The 18,611-nt window shown below is 39.3% G+C and overlaps 1 protein-coding gene across 1 annotated transcript in view; it reads right to left on the minus strand.

The window, feature by feature from the left end:
- LOC146395931 (uncharacterized) overlaps nucleotides 1–18,611 on the minus strand; it is a 53,390-nt gene that overhangs the window by 26,901 nt on the left and 7,878 nt on the right. Inside the window, exon 3 of the mRNA XM_085001211.1 lies at nucleotides 1,025–1,080. Within this exon, the coding sequence (XP_084857337.1) occupies nucleotides 1,025–1,080 (56 nt within the window). The remainder of the gene's footprint in view (nucleotides 1–1,024; nucleotides 1,081–18,611) is intronic.

Consider the following 18,611-nt stretch of genomic DNA (forward strand, 5'->3'; position numbering starts at 1 on the left):
AGAAACAAGAGCAAGATTATTGCTGACACTTAGTCACCAAAGTCAGCAATAAAATAGGGAACTGAAGCTCTTTGAAACACAGACTCCTGTAGGACATACTCAACTCCTGTCCTTTCTACCACTCACTTCACCATTCTTCCTCCCAAGGAATCTTGGCTCCATCTCTTGGGTAGCCCTTCAGGGACCATTTGTAATTCAAAGCTCTGGTCTGAATGGATTCTGATCTGGCTTTTGGTAGTCAGGCCTGGCTTCTGTTCCATTTGCCCCGCCAAATTTGGCCCCATTTTCGCTAGTGCATTTGCCGCTCATTCTTTCTGCTTTCTTTTTATTAGATTTTCCAAAGGAAAATCTCCCACAGTTAAGTTTGTGGTCTAGTAATTTATCATGAATATTCTTGAAATTGCCTCATTAAAAGAGGTATTTGAAGCTGAAATCTAGGCATATGTTACCATGGTAACCACCAACAACTATTTAGAACTTCCTGCTTAAACCAGAGAGGTAAGGGTCACTGTTGGCAGGAGAAGACTGAAGGCAGGCAACTAGAGGTGACCTGCTGGAATCAAAGGCCTGTAGATATTGAAGTGGATTTCTCAACCTTGAGTTGGATAGGCTTCTATGCAACAAACTGAAGCAAGTTGATGCCATGCTCCTGAATTCTCTATATTATGCAGTTTAGGAAACTGGAGAAGATCTGTTCTCCATCAAGTTACATAGGAGAGCCTGAGTTCCAAGTTTATAACCTGACCATATTTTATGTGTTCTTGAGCCAGTCATTTACCTGTCTGTGCCTCAAGTTATCAATTTTAAAAATGGGCAAAATATTCACTATGTCACCAGGCTATATGAATAACAGTGAGGCAGTCAAAATGAAACCTTTTTGTAAATCAGGTGCTACATCCATGCAGACTAAAATCTATGTTCTGAGTCTACAACTGTTCTCTAGAACCTCATCTGGTAGCCATTAGTCAACCTTCTCTCTCAAAGAAAAGACAATTTCATCAATAGAGAGTAGTGTCAAACTAACCTTATTGATTGCCCTTCCAAGCCAGGACTCTCCAGGAGTTCCATTATTCACTGGGCCTGTAAAAGTGAACACTGGTGGTTAGGCATGTCTTGAAGTGCTACAAAGGTGGTTATTAAAAAAAAGTGTATTTGATGAATAATGAAGGTTATAAGAAGTAAAAATTACATTCCTTACTTTCCTTTTTTTTTTTTTTTTGCTATTCTGGTTGCAATTTTGGATAGAATGTTAAAGAGATAATCTGGAGTGGCAAGCTTGGTATTAAAAAAAAGGAAATGTCAACTCAGGCAATATATATGAGAAATGCAGGGACATCTGCATACAAAAAAGCATGTACATGCTTGGGAGTACTTTGTATGTTTCAAACTCCATATTTTGTTAATATTGCTTTCTTGATAGAACTATAATGCATTGAATCAACAGGATTAGATAAACATGACAGAGAGAAAAATACATCTTGATGAGCAAAGCATGGAGGGATACAGACATGATAGGGAGGAAAATATTGCATAGAGTTGACATTCTTATGCCCACAAGAGAGATGGGAGCACTGGGTGGAGTCTTGGTAGAAATTCTTATGGAACACAATAACCAGGATCACATGGTGGAAGGGTTGAGTTGTGGATATAAGTGGAGGCATGAAATCTGCCAGATTTAGAACTTCTTGGGAACTGCCTCATTTTGTTGTTTCTCTTATTATTAGCACAACTGCCATCAACATAAATAACTGAAGTATCAGAGAATTACTGATGACTCATTCATGCACCTGTATGAAAGACCTGCAGTAGGCAGAGCTTAATCTTCAGGTGGTCATAAGAAAGCAGTCTGCTACCTCAAATGTTCTAAACTCCTTTCTTTCCACTGAGTGGGTAGGGAGTCAAGACTTCTCAGAGACAGGTGGGATGTGGAGGAGTTCCAGAATGTTGAAAATAGTTGGAATTTGTAATCAGAATGGGTTTACCATCAAAGAAATGTCTTGCATGAGTTTTGAGAGAGACAACATAATTCCTTGCAAAATAGCTAGTTTCGTGGTTGTTAATGAGAACTCTCCAAAAAAAAAAAAAATACCTTTTACTGTTTACATCTCAGACCTTGTAAATCATGAAATGTAGTTTCAGTTTGTAGTGTAAGACCTATAGAGTAACATGGTTCTTGCTGTTAGCTGTAAATACAGTTCTTTATTATGGTTGCAGCTTGCTCTTCCTAAAATAAAATTCAGCATTTGCTGAATTTAAGTTTAGCTTGGCTTACTCTTCTGCCAAATAGAATATAAGTATACTGAATATAATATTGTGTTAGCTTTCTTTTCAACCCAAGATTTAAATGTTCTTTATTGTTTATTATTAAACTTGCATGCAAAAACAACATGGAAATTTTAAGAGCATAATCTTTGGCATCAAATAGACCTGGTTCAGATCTTGACTATGTCATTTATTTGATCACTGTTCCTCACTTATCTGTAAAAACTAGATGAGAAAAATGTTTATTTCATATGGTACTTATGAGATTGAAAGGAGCTAATGGAGATAGATTGTCTTGGAGTATGTGCATAGCTTTGAGAAATATTCCCATTCTCCCCACCTAAGTCCTGAACCAATGAAGAAATAGGCAAAAGAGTAAGACAGGAGACATCATCATCAATAATGCTGACATCGGAGAGCCTGGGCTTTCCAACCTATAACACCAGAAACAGATTTACCACGTGGTCACTGTCCTAGACAATAGGTTCCTTACTGGGCAAAGGTCTTTGCTACTAAGCTTACAGCTTGCCTGAGATCAACAGGAAGATTTGCTAAAGAGAGAAGAGGCTGAATTATAAATACCCAGTTTCTTCCAAGCTCACCAATGATATAAATCACTCTTCACCCAGGGAGGGTAAGTTAGAAAGTGGAAGTATGCAGGAGCTCCTTTTCCTGGGGGAAAAGATCAGGAGCCAAGAATGAATGCTCCCTCCAACAGAATGTTTAGCACAGTGCCTGGCACAAAGAAACATCTCCTATATGTGTTAGAAGATAAGTTGAGATATATTAAACATTTTAAGAATGGATTTGAACAAAAATGATTTAAATCGGGCAGCATCCAATCTAGAGAACAGAAAGGAGCTCCAAGGAGCTGTACCAAATAAAAAACTCTTATAGGCAGAAGGGAGCAGGCCTTTTTTACCAGGCAAAAATGTAGGTTGGTTATTGCAAAGTTACTTCCCTTTATGGGATGAGAAGGGTCTATTGTGCAGACTCCTTAACTAGTGATGATCAGGAGATTTCTGATTGACTGATTTAGGATTCTATTTCTGGGAGGGTGGAAACTGTAATTAAATTTCAGTTTAGTGACTGGGACTTAGCATAGGTGACTCCATTTTGGGCTTGTTATCTTGTTAACATATGTCACCTGTGTCTATTATAATTACTGACCTTTAAGGAAAAGTAAAAATATTCACAAATTATATTTTGGACCTTGATACATGTGGGAAAGTGGTAGGTGGGAAGTCTAGAGAAGTGGATGAAACCTGAATAGTAAAGTTCTTCATTTCCATTCTGTCTTGTAGATAAAAGGTAACCAAAAATAATTTTGAGATGGGCAGTGACCTTCAAGTTTAAATTTTAGAACAGGAACTCTAACTATAGTATTCAGACCAAACAGAATGTCCACAAGCCAGGCACTATATTATGTACTTAGTATATAGTTTTCTCTCTTAATCATCTTAATGATTTTGAGAGTGATATACAACAATTATTCTGATTTTACAGATGAGAAGACTGAAGCTTTAAAGGTTTAAATATCCTATGCAAGATACTCAGCTTGCAAATGAAAAACCTAGAATTTGATCTCAGGTCTACCTGACTCCACGCCTCAGGTCTGGCTTCATAGGCATGTGACCTGTGCATTCACACTGCACTCCATGCTTGCTATGATGCTCTGCTGTCATCGTCTTAAAATTCTTAATAATTAATTTTAGAACAAGAGGCCCCACATTTTTATTTGGCACTAGGTCCCTTAAATGGTATAGCCAATCCTGCCAAGACATTTTTTCATTACTTCTGTCACTACGTTCACCAAATATGGAGAATTCTGCACAAATAAAACTCTCCTTTTAATCAAAGAACTATGGAAAATTACCCACTCTAGGTGGAATATAAATATGTGGACAATTACATATGGATGTTTTTGCATTTAGACGTACACATATCCACAAGTCAAAGCCAAACCTCCATCACCAGAAAATCTTTTCTCAGGTTTTCTTTGTTTCCTGGGACCTCCCCAGGGCTATAAGTGGGAGCCAGGCCAACAAGTGGTGAGGACATGGTATGAGGTTTAGTGGGGGGAGGTAAATAGATTCACATTGAAACACACGTGTCTGGTCATATTCCAAGTCCAAATACAAATTAGTGTAGGATTATCTTTTTGATGCTTTCCATATTTCAGCTCCCAGCAGTTGGCACAAATAATTAAGGGATGATGGAACACACATTAGCAGAATTTTGCAACTTTTTTGAGGCTATAGGCCACTGAAAAGCAGGCAGCTATTACAGAAGATGAGGGAGGGTATTTGAGAAAAACGCACTAGGTGAACAGCCTTGCTCTGCTGCCTTTTTTTTTTTTCACCTTTTAAATCATGAGTTCATAATATTTTTGAGGTAGGTGGCTACTCAATCTTTAAAAAAATCTTTTTTCATTAAAGAAAAATTTGAAAACACAAAAAGAAAAACCCTTAGAAAAATTATCCTAAGCCCTTCAATATTTTTTTCATACATATACACGCACACATACAGAGTTATACAGTGTTAATAATGTGTACATGGTTTGTAACCTGTCTTTTTTTAATTTAATATACTAAGTATTAATAATTTTTTAAAACTTTAACAATTTTCTTAGGCATTTAAATTATTTCTTTCTCTCTTTTTTTGTTTGCTATGAAGACCACTTAAAAAAAAAAAAAATCTTGGCATTCCTGTCATGGGTCAGTGATAGCAAATCTGATTAGTATCCACAAGGACATGGGTTCAAGCCCGGACCTTGCTCAGTGGTTTAAGGAACCAGCGTTATGGTGAGTTGTGGTGTAGGTCGCAGATACTGCTCCAATTCCATGTTGCTGTGGCTGTGGTGTAGGCCTGCATCTATAGCTCCAATTTGAACTCTAGCCTGGGAGCTTCCAAATGCCTCTAGCGAGGCCCTAAAAAGACCAAAACAAAACAAAAAAACCTTATTATTTGCTTAGGCTAAAGTGAAATATCCTACTCAAAGTATATGCACATTTTTAAGGCCCTTGATAAATATTGCTAACTGCCCTGTTTATTGGTTTTACCAATATACACAAGGTCCCAGTTCAGTGTGAGGATGCCTGTTTGCATGAATTTTTTTAAAGTTTGGATCTAAACCTATTTAGTTTTTTGCCTTTTAACTGCCTGTCCAAACAAGGTGAAACTTGGGGGAGCAAAGATGCCCAGCCACAGCCCCATACCCACTATGTCCACATGATTGTAGAGACAATAAATTCTCTCTCTTTTGAAGAGAGGAGCTTTCATTTGTGGTTTGACATAGCTTTGGCTAATATCTTTATTTACCATTGCTCTGGTTAAGAGACATGACTATTCTCCAAATGTACTTTTTTCAAAATGTAGGGTCGAATTTTCTCTGAAAAATCTCAAAATGATTTTATAATTAGTTTATTCACTCACCTATTGCCTTAGAACTTGTTCACCCTTTACCAAATAAATGGATGGTTTCCAATCTGAGGTTTGAGTTAGTCACATTCTTGCAATATTGCTGCCTAGGTTCAGCTCCTAAAAATGACTTGGAAATAAGAATTAGATCCTAAAGGAAATACTTCTTTCAATTAATTCTAAACCTTTCAAATCCATTTCAGAGTTGTATTCTTTGAGGGTTTGCATGGCTATCAAATCCTTATTGAGCTTTCTACAATTTAGCAGAGAAGAAGCAGCCTGAAAAATCAATGTTTTGGGTAAGCCCAGATAGTACTCATAGGGGTTCACTTTTCCAAGTCCTAGGTTTACTTCACAGGAGGCCATATTGGTCAAGGCCCATATCAATGAGAAATTTAATAGGGAATTCTTATAATGAAACCCTCCCTGGCCAGAAACTGAATAACTTTAAGGCAATATGACATGCTTGGAGGCAATATGATGCTGCATTCCAAAGAGGCATTTATTCAGTCATACTAGTAAAATACCTGTCATTCTTTTCATTAATTGCTTCCGTTACAGTGAATATTTTTAGTCAACTAAGGGACCAAGAGAATAATAACATTGACCTGACCTTTAACTTTTTTTTTTTTTTTTTTTGCTTTTTAGGGCTGCACCTGCAGCATATGGAAGTTCCCAGGCTAGGGGTCCAACTGGAGCTACAGCTGCCAGCCTATGCCAGGGCCATAGCAATGCCAGATCCGAGCCGTGTTTGTGACCTACACCACAGCTCAGAGCAACACTGGATCCTTAACCCACTGAGCAAGGCCAGGGATGGAACCCGCATCCTCATGGATCCTAGTTGGATTCATTAACTGCTGAGCCACAAAGGGAACTCCACTGACCTTTAACTTTTAACCTCAGCAGTGTGTCCTCACACCACTGTAGCAGCAGATTGTTAAGGGCTAAAGGAAGGGCTACGCACAGGAATCTTTCCCTGCTGTTTTCTCTTTCCTTGGGAACAGTGCCCTAAATGCCAAAGGTAATTGGTTTGTCTATAACATCAGGGGCTGCCTCTCTATTTGATAATTAGATCAAAGAGGAGGATGAAGTAGAGAGCTTATTAGGGAATCAATAAAATGTATTTGTGATACCACAGAATATTTTGGTTTTGGATCTCCTATTTCTTATTTTGCTGCCTGGGACTCTATGTTATTTGGTGAATCTTTGCTCAATTCTTTTATTATAAGGTTATCACTTTACAATACACAACACTCAACATGTATAAAGATCCCCCACATTTTTTAGGTAGCTAAAATTGGCGTTCAGTCTTTTTTAGAATCCTGTCACTTAGAAGTAATGGAAAGGCAGGATTAGGAACCAAAATTAGCTATTTTAAAATTATTAGAAAATTCTGATTTCTCTAGAGATAAATTTTTGAATTCCCTTTTCAGAATAAATTGCTCCTTCACTTCTGCTCCTTAATTTCCAGATCTGTACTATGGGGGAGATGCATCTTGTAAGGGTTTCTGATTCACAGCACATACAGAGCTCCATCTATTCAGGCTGTTGTCTCTCAGCTGCCACTATAGCTGTCCTTAGTTAAGCCATTAGGTCTTTTCTGAGAAATGGGTCTGTGGTAAGACCATGTAGTTCCATAAGCTTTTAGTCTATTGTTATACTTCTTTTGCCGGGGAAACCCTGGGATAACTTGCCCTGAGGCAAATGCCTTGAAAGTGGATGTCCATTCTCTGTAAGACTTACCACAACCATCCCCTCTAACCACTGAAGCTGTGTATTGGATCAAATCGAGCATGGTCCAGGGGTTGGGTATACATTATGATCTAGGAGGAAATAACATATACATACCCCTAAAGACTTTCAAGGCCTTGTTAATACTGTATATCAATAGAAACTTAGGGAACATCTGCAGGGGTGCATTTTAAGGGCATGTGTCCAAGGACATATAAGATCTAATAGTAGATTGGGTTAAATTCAATGATATGTGTGCATTTTCTAGAGATTTTGGATTTAATGTATTAGCTTATGCATCTGACAGTGACTCTAACATCTTCCTTGGTTGATTGACTAAAACTTGGACTCAGTGGTGGCCTACATTTAATGAGATGACATGCCTCAGCTTCCCTGGCATCTGGAGGAGGGAATCCACAGGCTTAGGGAGGTAAGAATGTTAGACTGAGTATATCATGTTCAACTTGCATATCCATCTCCATACCTCTGTTCCACTAATTGTCCCCAAATGCATTCCATTCATCAAGCCATTGAGAAATACATTAATAAACAGTACATCTGCATCTTTAAAACACTCTGTGGCAGCCCTCACTGGAGCCAGGTATGACTCTCAGGGATGCTGACACTGAGATAGGCTCCCTGATTTGATTATAATGTGCCTTGGTATGGGTTCTTGCTGTTTCTTTTAAATAGGGTTTATTGAGATCTTAGATCTGGATGTTTACATTTTTCAAAAAAATCTGGAAAATTTTCAGCCATTATTTCTTCAAATATTTTTTTCTGTCACCTATTCTCCTCTCCTTCAGGGACTACAGTTACATGTATAACAGGCTGCTTGGGGTTGTCCCATAACTCACTGATGCTCTGCTGATTTTTTTTAGTCATTTTTCTCTCTGAGTTTCATTTTGGTTTGTTTTTCCCCTCTGGGTTTCATTTTGAATAGTTTCTATTGATATATCTTTGAATTCACTAATGCAGTGTCTGATTTGCACTTGATTCCATTCGATACATTTTTCATTTTAGACCTTGTATTTTTCAACTCTAGAAATTTGATTTGGGTCTTTTTCATGCCATCATATATTTTTCTCCCTACATACTTATGGCTTCCTCTACTTTCTTGAACTTGTGGTTATCACGCCCTTGACTACTTAGTTCTCTTATCTGTGTCATTCTGGGTCCGTTTTATCTTTTTATTTATTTATTTTTTTCATTTTTAAAAGTCTTATGGAAGTACAGTTGATTTACTATGTTGTGATAATTTCTGGTGTACAACAAAGTATTTAGCTATATGTGTACATACATCCATACTTTTTAAGATTCTTTCCCCCTATAGATTATCACGGACATTGGGTAGAGTTCTCTGTGCTACACAGCAGGTCTCAGTTGTCCAGTCATTCCATATACCACAGTGTGCATATGCCAATTCCAAACCCCCAGTCCATCCCTGCCCAACCCCCACTTGTCCCCTTAGTAACCATGTTTGTTTTCAAAATCTGTGAATCTGTTTCTGTTCTGCAAATAAGTTCATTTGTATCCTTTTTTAGATTTCACATATAAGTGATATTATATGATGTTTGTCTTTCACTCTCTAACTTCACTTAGTTTGATAATCTCTAGGTCCACCCATGTTGCTGCAAATGACATCATTTCACTTTTTTATGGCTGAGTAATATTCCATTTTGTGTGTGTGTGTGTGTGTACCACATCTTTATCCATTCCTCTGTCATTGGACATTTAGGTTGCTTCCGTGTCTTGGCTATTATGAATAGTGAAGCAATGAACAGTGGGGTGCATGTATCTTTTCAGTTTATGGTTTTCTCCAGATAGATGCCCTACGTCCATTTTAATTGGTTTTTCTTCATCATATGGGTTTTATTTTCCTACTTCTTTGCATGGCTGTAATTTTTGATTGGATGCCAGCAAGTGCCATCTTTACATTTTTATTTTTATTTTATTAAAAAAATTTGCAAAATCTTTTTTGTTTTTTTAATGGCCATACCTTAGGCATATGGAAGTTTCCAGGCCAGGAACTGAATCCAAGAAGCAGCTGAAACCTATGCTGTAGTTGTGGCAATGCTGGATCCTTTAATCCACTGCACCAGACTGGGGATCAAACCTGTACCTCTACAGGGACCCAAGCTGCTGCAGTCAGATCCTTAACCCACTGCTCCATAGGGGACACTCCAATCTTTACATTTTTAGATGCTTCATATTCTTGTATTTCTATATGTATTCCTTTTTTTTTCGGCGTTTCTAGGGCCACAACCGCAGCATATGGAGGTTCCTAGGCTAGGGGTTGAATCAGAGCTGTAGCCACCAGCCTACACCAGAGCCACAGCAACACAGGATCTAAGCTGCGTCTGTGACCTACACCACAGCTCACAGCAACACCAGATCCTTAACCCACTGAGTGAGGCCAGGGATCAAACCTGCAACCTCATGGTTCCTAGTCAGAGTCATTAACCACTGCGCCACAACAGGAACTCCTCTATATGTATTCCTGAGCTTTGTTCTAGATAATTTACTTGGGAACAGTTTGATTCTTTTAGGTCTTGATTTTAAGGTTCGTTATTCAGGACAAACAAAGTCCAGGACTGAAGTTTTTCTTCTACTAATCATGTAATATATTTCTGTGTACTGGTGTCCCATGTATCAGAAGGTTTTTTTCATCCTGGCCTATGGGACCACCAGCTATTTCTGGATCTATGTGGACTCTGAGGATTATACTATCTGCTCTCTCTGAATGTCTTTCCCCAACCTTGGGTGGTTTTCTTACACACATGTCTTGGTCACAGCTCAGGTGAAGAATCTCTAAGTAAGCCTCAGTATGGTTATAGAATACTTTTTGATGATAATTAACAGAAACTCAACTTACATTAAGTAAAAAATAAAATTGGTTGGCCCCTGAGAAAAATCTAGGGAGAGGAGAAACTTGAAGACAGTGGATGCAGCAGCAAATGAGGTCATCCCTCCTGGGCTTGCTCTTGCTCTTTCTCCATCTATCTCTTCTCTCTGGCTTTTTCTGCATGATACTGTATGATTTCTTCCTGGAGATGGCTTCCTCCAAGCAAAGGGGAAGGTGTAACAGGAAACAAGAGCAGCTAACATCATTACCCTTTCAGCTCTTCCCCTAAGTTCATATATCAAAACTCAAGGAAGTTCTATTGGTCTCTCAGGGGTTACCTGTTCATCATTGAAACAAATATTGCACATAAGAGGTATGTTTTTCTAACAGGCAAGGCCACAGTTAGCCCAATCTAAAACATGTAAAATAAGGTACTTGCAGGAAAAAACAGTTTTGTTACTAGAGCATATTGAGGGAGGGATGCTGAGGAGACAAAACAGCAATGATCAATGCACCCAGTTTCCTCATTTGCAAAGTGGGTGAAATAATCTAAAATGGGATAATGTATTAACAGCTTAGCACCATGCCTGGCCTATGATAAAAGCACAGTAAATCTTATGTTTTTATCAATAATCAGGTTGGCACCTCCAGGTACTATAGATTTATTCACTTCTTTGCATCACTAATCTTCAGTAGTTTCTCCTTTGTCCCTCTATATTGAGAGTAACTTAAATTCCTATCTCAATTTCCAGGTAGCTGGGTACCTGATCATCTCCCACTGCAATTTCCCAAAATACCTGTTTCTGCCTTGCTTAAGCAGAAATCTTGTGTAAGCATCAAATTAGTAGCAGTAAACATAGATGGTCCACTTGAATTAGGTAATTTGAAGAGAGTTTAATAAAGGGATTATTAACAAAGGTGTTGGCAGGTTACAGGGAAATCATGAGGAGTAGGACAGTACCTGGGGATAGTAAAAGGGTACTTTTTATTCTCCAAAGCTTGAAGGGATAGAGGACAGAGAGTGACTAGAAACTGACAGGAACTTGGATGTTCAGCCAGGCTGCAGTGACCCCATGGAGAGGGAGCCAGTGAATAAATACCCTGAACTCTACCTCTCTCTGATCTCCTGTGTTCCCTGCCAAAGGGCACAGGACCCTGTCATTCCAGTTCAAGGCTAACCCAGGAGGGTGACAAGGGGAAAAGAGTAGATTAGAGGAACAAATGGAAAACAACCAGCACGTCCTACATTATGGACTTAGTTTGGATGCTTTTCCTGGGTGCATGCATCACACCTATTTGATCCTATTGGTTGATCTCCTAGTCCATTTGGACTCATGCTTTTGCTTTTGTCTCTATTCTCAGAACAATCTATTTTTGATGATGTTCATAAAACCTCTGTCTGTTTAGGATTTCCCTGGTCCTGTAGTAGGGAACTCAGAACATCCATAACCTGGGATGGGGAAAAAATTGCCAAATGCAGTATGTATTTTATGACAGGGAGTGGCCAGGTGACAAGTGCCTGGAAGCTTGCAATCTCATAATAGGGAGTTTTATTTCTTTAGTTATGAACTTTGAGTGTATCCTCAATCAAGCCTTTTCTTTTCTTTGTTTTCTGCATCCGTGGCTTATGAAAGTTCCCAGGGTTGGGATCAAAACCGAGCCACAGCTACAACTTATGCCATAGCTGCAGCCAGGCCAGATCCATAACTCACTGCACCAGGCTGGGGATTGAACTGTCATTGCCACAGAGACAACACCAGATCCTTAACCCACTGCGCCATAGCAGGAACTCCCAATCAAGCCCTTTCTTGAAAGGGGCAGCTTTACTGACACACTGGAGAGAATTTGCACCAAGAAAAAAAGCTGCCACCTTATGTGGACTCAAGTGGGAGGAGAGGACTGGGGTTGCTTTAAAGATCTGCCTCGCGGCATCTTCCAGAGACACAAAATTCACCTCATTTCCCAAAGTCCTTAGAGAAGAAGCCAGGGGTGTGGGGCAAAGGTAATAATTTAAAAAAATAATAATAAAATAGAGGGAGATGAGGTAAAAACAAGTTGTTACACAAGTTGTTGTAGCGCAGCAGGTGAAGGATCCAGGGTTGTCTCTGCTATAATATGGGTTTCATCCCCAGAATGGTACAGTAGGTTAAGGATCTAGCTTTGCTTCCACTGTGGCATAGGTTACAGCTGTGGCTCAGATTTGATCCCTGGTCTGGGAACTTCTATATGCCGTGGGTGCAGCAAAAAATAAAACAAAACAAAATGAAAAACAAGTTGTAAAATACACAGATAAAAGTGAAGTCAAGGGAATGGGTGAAGTAACAGAATAGAAAGGGAAAAGTACTAAAGATAAACTTTCCACTCAGAACCACTGGCAATCGTACAATTACAGAGGAAGAGCAGGACTTAGTGAGCTTTGGCTGTGGCAGATGAACCAGAGGCCAAGCAGCTGCCGATTAACACAGTTAGAGGAAAATGTAGGCCTGGCCTGGGTGTCTGCTCTTTATTTTGCATCTGGCATTTTGCTCTCTGAAACACCTTGGATGCAATTCAGTCAAGGCAAATGAGGAATAGAGGAAGCCCAGTGGTTTGGCAGGCCTACACTGACCAAGAGTTTTGCTGAGCCGTTTGAGATGGGTGGGTGATCTCAGACTGGCACCTCGGGAGATGGTTCCAGGGGTGGTTTAAATATTTTGGATATGTTATCTAATATTTCAAAAGAAAGCTCACCACCCATGTGCCCCATGGCTTAAGTGCATATTTATTTTCACAGCCTTTGTCTTTCAGAGATCAGCACTCTGTTGCTGTGTTGCTATTGTAAGGATGGAAAAAATAGAACCATTTTAATGTTGTGCTGTTTGCATTTCCCGACAGTTAAGAAGCAGCCCATTATTAGCTGGCAACACTGTTGTGACATCAGTGGTGACTTTGCTGCTTGGGATTCAGCTCATGAAATATTTTCCTCTCTGGTGCAATTTTTTTCCTTTTCTTTTCTTTATTTTTTCTTCCACGTTCACCTTTCATCCTCATGCAAATGACGAGCTAAGTGGCCATCCAGGCTTCTGGTCTTTTCAAGAACAGGCTATCAAAGATGCTAACACATATTAAGCCTGACCCAATTTCCAAACCGTGGACCCTCAGGAGCCATTTCCTATGGCTCTCCCAGAATGGGTGAGGGCGTTCTCCCTGTTGTGCTGAGATGGACTGGGGGAGTGTAGTGTCACACCCCAAGTGGAGTAGGGATTGCCTAGCACAGGAAAGGCGGATCTCTGAGCTCTGTGCTGGCAGGGGTGGTAGAGCCTGAGGGAAGGGGGAGAAGGCACAGGAAGGGCTGCTGTGGGGGTTGGAGACTGGTGAAAGAGAAAGACCTTCTTGCCAGGGATGGGGACAGAGGAAGTGACAGAAAATCAGTTATATGCAAGGAATCAAATCAATAAGAAGTATAACTGGAGGATAACTGGAGTCAGGATTCTCATTATTGGAAAAGAGCAATACATATAGAAAAAGAGTGAAAACAAAAACTTGATGTAAGAATTGAATTACAGATATTATATGATCTCATTTAACATACGGAGATGTAGAAGTAAATATATGTAAAATGCACATATATGAGTTTGTACCTGCTTTGTATGTTACAACCTTTTCCTAAGTTTGGGATTGTTTCAAAACAAAAACAACATTGTTTCTATAGGTATAATGGTACTATTTAAAATGGAAGTATAGTACTAACAACATCTTGTTAAAAGAAAGAAATGAGATAATTAATGTAGAGGGTATAATGCAGTAACTGGCACATAGAAAACTCTCAATAAATATCTGTATCATTATCTTGTGGGATAAAAGCATATCATGAGAATTATACTGCATCTTTTTTTTTTCCCACTGAAAATATATCTTAGCTATCTTTTCATAACAGTTCATACCTGGTTTTTTTAAAATTAATAAATCTAGCTTGTGTTCTTTATTATATTACTGTTATAATTAGAAAAAAAAACAATACTTGTGGGGGGGGGTGATCTGCCTTAGTATGTCATCTGCTGATGACTCATAATTTAATTAATTCTTGTTGCTAATGGAAACCTCCAGTTGAACAGGCATAGTTGTATTTTAATAGCAGCTCTTTAGTGGAGAGTAAAAGAAAAAAATATCCAACATCAAATCTATGGACGCATAGATGTTCACACTAATTTTTCCTATTTTCATAAAGCTCAGAATCCAAAGCACTGGATAATTAGAGCAGCAGTCTTTCAATTATTTCTTCAATATGTGGAGAAACCACTGTTTAAGGACTGCTATGGCTGGTCACCGTCCTAGGAAGGCAGCAGTGAACCAAAGAGCCCCTGCCCTCACAGTGCTCTCTCCTTCCAGTTGGAAACAAGAAACAGTCTTATAGGATAAGTTAGTTGGTGATAAACATTAGATAGTCCCTTCCCTTCATGAAGAAAGGTAATTTGGTAGTTCTTAAAAGTTGGTGCCTTATCAATCATTTAATTTTTAGTAATCTTTTGAGCCTGGGTTTCAAAATATAAAAAATGGAGATAATACTAATTATCTTATAAGGCTGTTATAATCAAATACATTAAGTACCCAGCATAAAGATAGCCCCTTAGCATGTACTTGATAAACAGAGCCATTATTATGCGTAAGTTGTACAAATTCTGGTTCTTGTTTTTGAGACCAAGAGAAAGAAGGTGGCTTTGATTGACAGGGAAGCTGTTTCCCTCCCCAGGTTGGGTGTGTCACTGATATGTCCCCAGACCTCACTAATCTGTTCCTACACCATTAGTCACATTTCCTTTACTGTCCTGTCATACCACCCACACGAATGGGATGTCCATTCTTCTACTGAGTTGCCTTCCAGAAGAAATCTCAAAAAGAATGTCATGGTCACTTGTCACCTATCCAGCAGCACAGTCACTTTGCACTGCCCTACATTTGGGTTCCAGGCACTCACACTAAACTCTCCAAAGCACACCAAGTGCCATCGTGGCCTTGCCACGTTAGTCTTTATCCTGAAAATACTAAAGAAACTAAAAGTTTTTAAGAAGAGAATGACTTGGCTTCACTTATATTTTAAGAGGAATCCTGGGGTTGCTTCATAAAGAATGGGGAACAAGAGTTGAGAAGCAGTAGGGAGAGTGGGAATGCTCCTGCTGTAGCCCGGGTAGGAAATAGTGGAGGCTGGCTCAGAGGGGCCAAGAGGAAAGGGAAACAACACAGGCTTGATTTTTAACAGCTTTGGAGGCAGAATGGAGGGTACTGTGGATGGATTTGACATAGCAGTGGGAAGGAACAGGGAAGTTGCCAACTTGACATTTGGGTGAATTCATATGGCTGTGCCATTTATTAAAAATGGGAAAAACCATGATGTTTAATAAAAACTCAACTAAGTGCTAAAGGAATCTCAAGTTGAGTGCTTGACATTGCAGGAGCCAAGGGATATTCTTGGGGCCCCAAACAAACCTCAGGGCCCCAGGCTAGCCCCTGGAGGCTTCTCTGTGGCCAGAACCCACCTGTAAAATGTCCAGGGCTCTGCAAGCCTTGGTCCCTTGTCTAACCCATTAGTCCCCTTAGAACAAAGCAGTTTCCCTCTTCTATTCTTTTTTTTTTTTTTGTCTTTTTGCCATTTCTTGGGCCGCTCCTGCAGCATATGGAGGTTCCCAGGGTAGGGGTCGAATCGGAGCTGTAGCCACTGGCCTACGCCAGAGCCACAGCAACGCGAGATCCAAGCCGCGTCTGCAACCTACACCACAGCTCACAGCAACGCCGGATTGTTAACCCACTGAGCAAGGGCAGGGACCGAACCCTCAACCTCATGGTTCCTAGTCGGATTCGTTAACCACTGCACCACGACGGGAACTCCCCTCTTCTATTCTGAGGCATGTTCATTTCCATCCCAGGATGGTTAAGGATGGGAAGAACCTCCCCCCAACATGGAGGATGGCCTCAGCTACACTGCCCATCTAAAGCAATCAGCAAAACACCCCAGGAGTATATTTCCCAGAGAACATTTCCAGGTTCTTCAGTTTGAAACTACAGTAAGTGGAGGACAGCCCAAGTTACAAAAAATTTTATGGCCAGAAAAAGTGCTGTAGAGCACAGACCAGTTAAAAATGTCCATAATTTCCATTACAAAGCAGAACATTTTGCCTCTGACAAAGTGTGGCAAGTGCATCCAGGTTTATGCAACCCTCAAGCCTTCTCCAAGAGTAAGGAATAGGTATTGCTTCACATTTTTTGCAAATAAAGGCACCACTTACATAAATAAAAAAATAAAAATCAACTTCTTCCAGAAAACAGCTGTTTGGATGAACAAGCTAAAAGACAATTTCCAGTGGATGCCCTTCCATGTGTACCTGAACTAGCTTCTCATTCTCATCCTTATTCAATAAATGCACTTGTCAGATAGCTGGGTCTTAATCAGAAGTGACACCAGCTTACCAGAGCAGCTACTATAAATGATTGGATCCAAAAGGTATCTTCAATACATGTACCCTTCTGTTCACAGCAGCATTATTTATAATAGCCAAGACATGGAAGCAACCTACATGCCTATCAACAGAAGAATGGATAAAGAAGATGTGGTACATAAATGCAATGGAATATTACTCAGCCATAAAAAAGAACAAAATAATGCCATTTGCAGCAACATGGATAGACCTAAAGATTATCATACTGAGTGAAGTAAGTCAGACAGAGAAAGACAAAAATCATATGAGATCACTAATATGTGGAATCTAGTAAAAATGATAACCAAACAAAATAAAACCAACTCAAAGATTTTGAAACTAAACTTGCAGTTACCAAAGGGAACTGTTGGGAGGAGGGATAAGTTAGGAGGCTGAGATTATAACATACACACTACTATATATAAAATAGTTAAATAACAAGCACCTACATATAGCCCAGGGAAGTCTACTCAATACTCTATAAAAATCTATATGGAAAAAGAACCTAAAAATGAATGGATATATGTGTATGTATAACTGATTCACTTTGTTATATGCCTGAAACCAAGTCAACATTGTAAATAAACTATACTCCAATATATTTTTTTTAAGGTATCTTTAAGACAGAGTGGGGAGAGGTGGACATACCTAGAGGGAAGATTTAAGTGTCCGAAAAGGCCATCAGCTCAACTCAAGAGTAATTACAGGAGTCCTCACCATCCTGGCTCCCCTTTCCTTGCTTCCTTCTCCTCTCTGACTTCCAGATACCCATTTCATTTCCTTCTCTGAGGCAGGCACTCAGCTCCACGTTGCCAGGTTCTCTGGCCTCATCAGCAGTAAATAATCATAATAGCTCACATTTGTTAAGTCCTCTCTGTATAGTGGTAGGCAATGCAAAAAGCACTTTACAAGCATCGTCTTATAGCCTTGTATTAATTCTGTGAAGTGGAATATAAGATCATTATACTCATTTTATACATGGAAAGCACCAACCATGAGATTAAGCCTTTTGCCTGATGTGACACAGTTTCTAAGTGTCAGAAGTAGTCTTTTTTTGTGATTTCAAAGCCCAAGCTCTTTCCTCTTTGCATTCAGCCCTTTCTTGTTCCTTTTCCTTGTGTCTCCCGGCTGGTGCTTCCTCTTAACAGACTCTCCATTCAGCTAACTCCCCACAACAGATTGATATTGTGGTTCCCCAGTGCCCTTGAGGGTTTCCTGGCAATCACCTGGCCTGAGGTTCTCAACTGTGTCTTAGCAAGTGCTCTCTGCCGCCCCCACCTGGCAAGCCTTTACAGGATTAGTTCCTTGGTCAACACACATTTGCCAAGATTGGCATTTTTTTTCCCCACATACTTCTCTTTCTATGAATCAGCTGTTTATATATTACTGTTTAAATGAAAATAACAGTGATACATTGTCAAGACCAGGATCTAAAAAGACATGAAAGTTCTCAAAAATGGGTTAAAGAGGCTGTAAATTTAAGTAGTAATTGGCTACAGGAGTCCTCAAGAAAAGTTAATGGGAAGTAAGAATATTTCGAATTCAAAATCCTCTGAGGCTTTCCCTAGAGATGAGAAATTATGATTTTTTTTTAAAAAAGACTTTGTGTCTCTTTAATATGATGTAGTCCCCCTTATTTGCAGGAGGTACGTTCCAAAACCCCCAGTGGATACCTGAAACCCTGGATAGTACCAGGCCTTATATAAGCTATGATTTTTCATATACATACATACCTATGATAAAGTTTAATTTGTAAATTAGACACAGTAAGAGATTAACAACAATAAACAATGATAGGATAGAATTATTATAACAATTTCCTATAATAAAAGTTAAGTGAATGTAGTCTCTCTCTCAAAATGTCTTTCACAAATTTAATGCCATTTTCAACTTAACTAAGCACT

Source organism: Sus scrofa, chromosome 15 (assembly GCF_054392235.1).
Source record: "Sus scrofa isolate SSC_HxYL_T2T_F1_AM1 chromosome 15, Sscrofa_HxYL_maternal_Yorkshire_Landrace_v2.0, whole genome shotgun sequence".
In the NCBI taxonomy this organism is placed as follows: Eukaryota; Metazoa; Chordata; class Mammalia; order Artiodactyla; family Suidae; genus Sus; species Sus scrofa.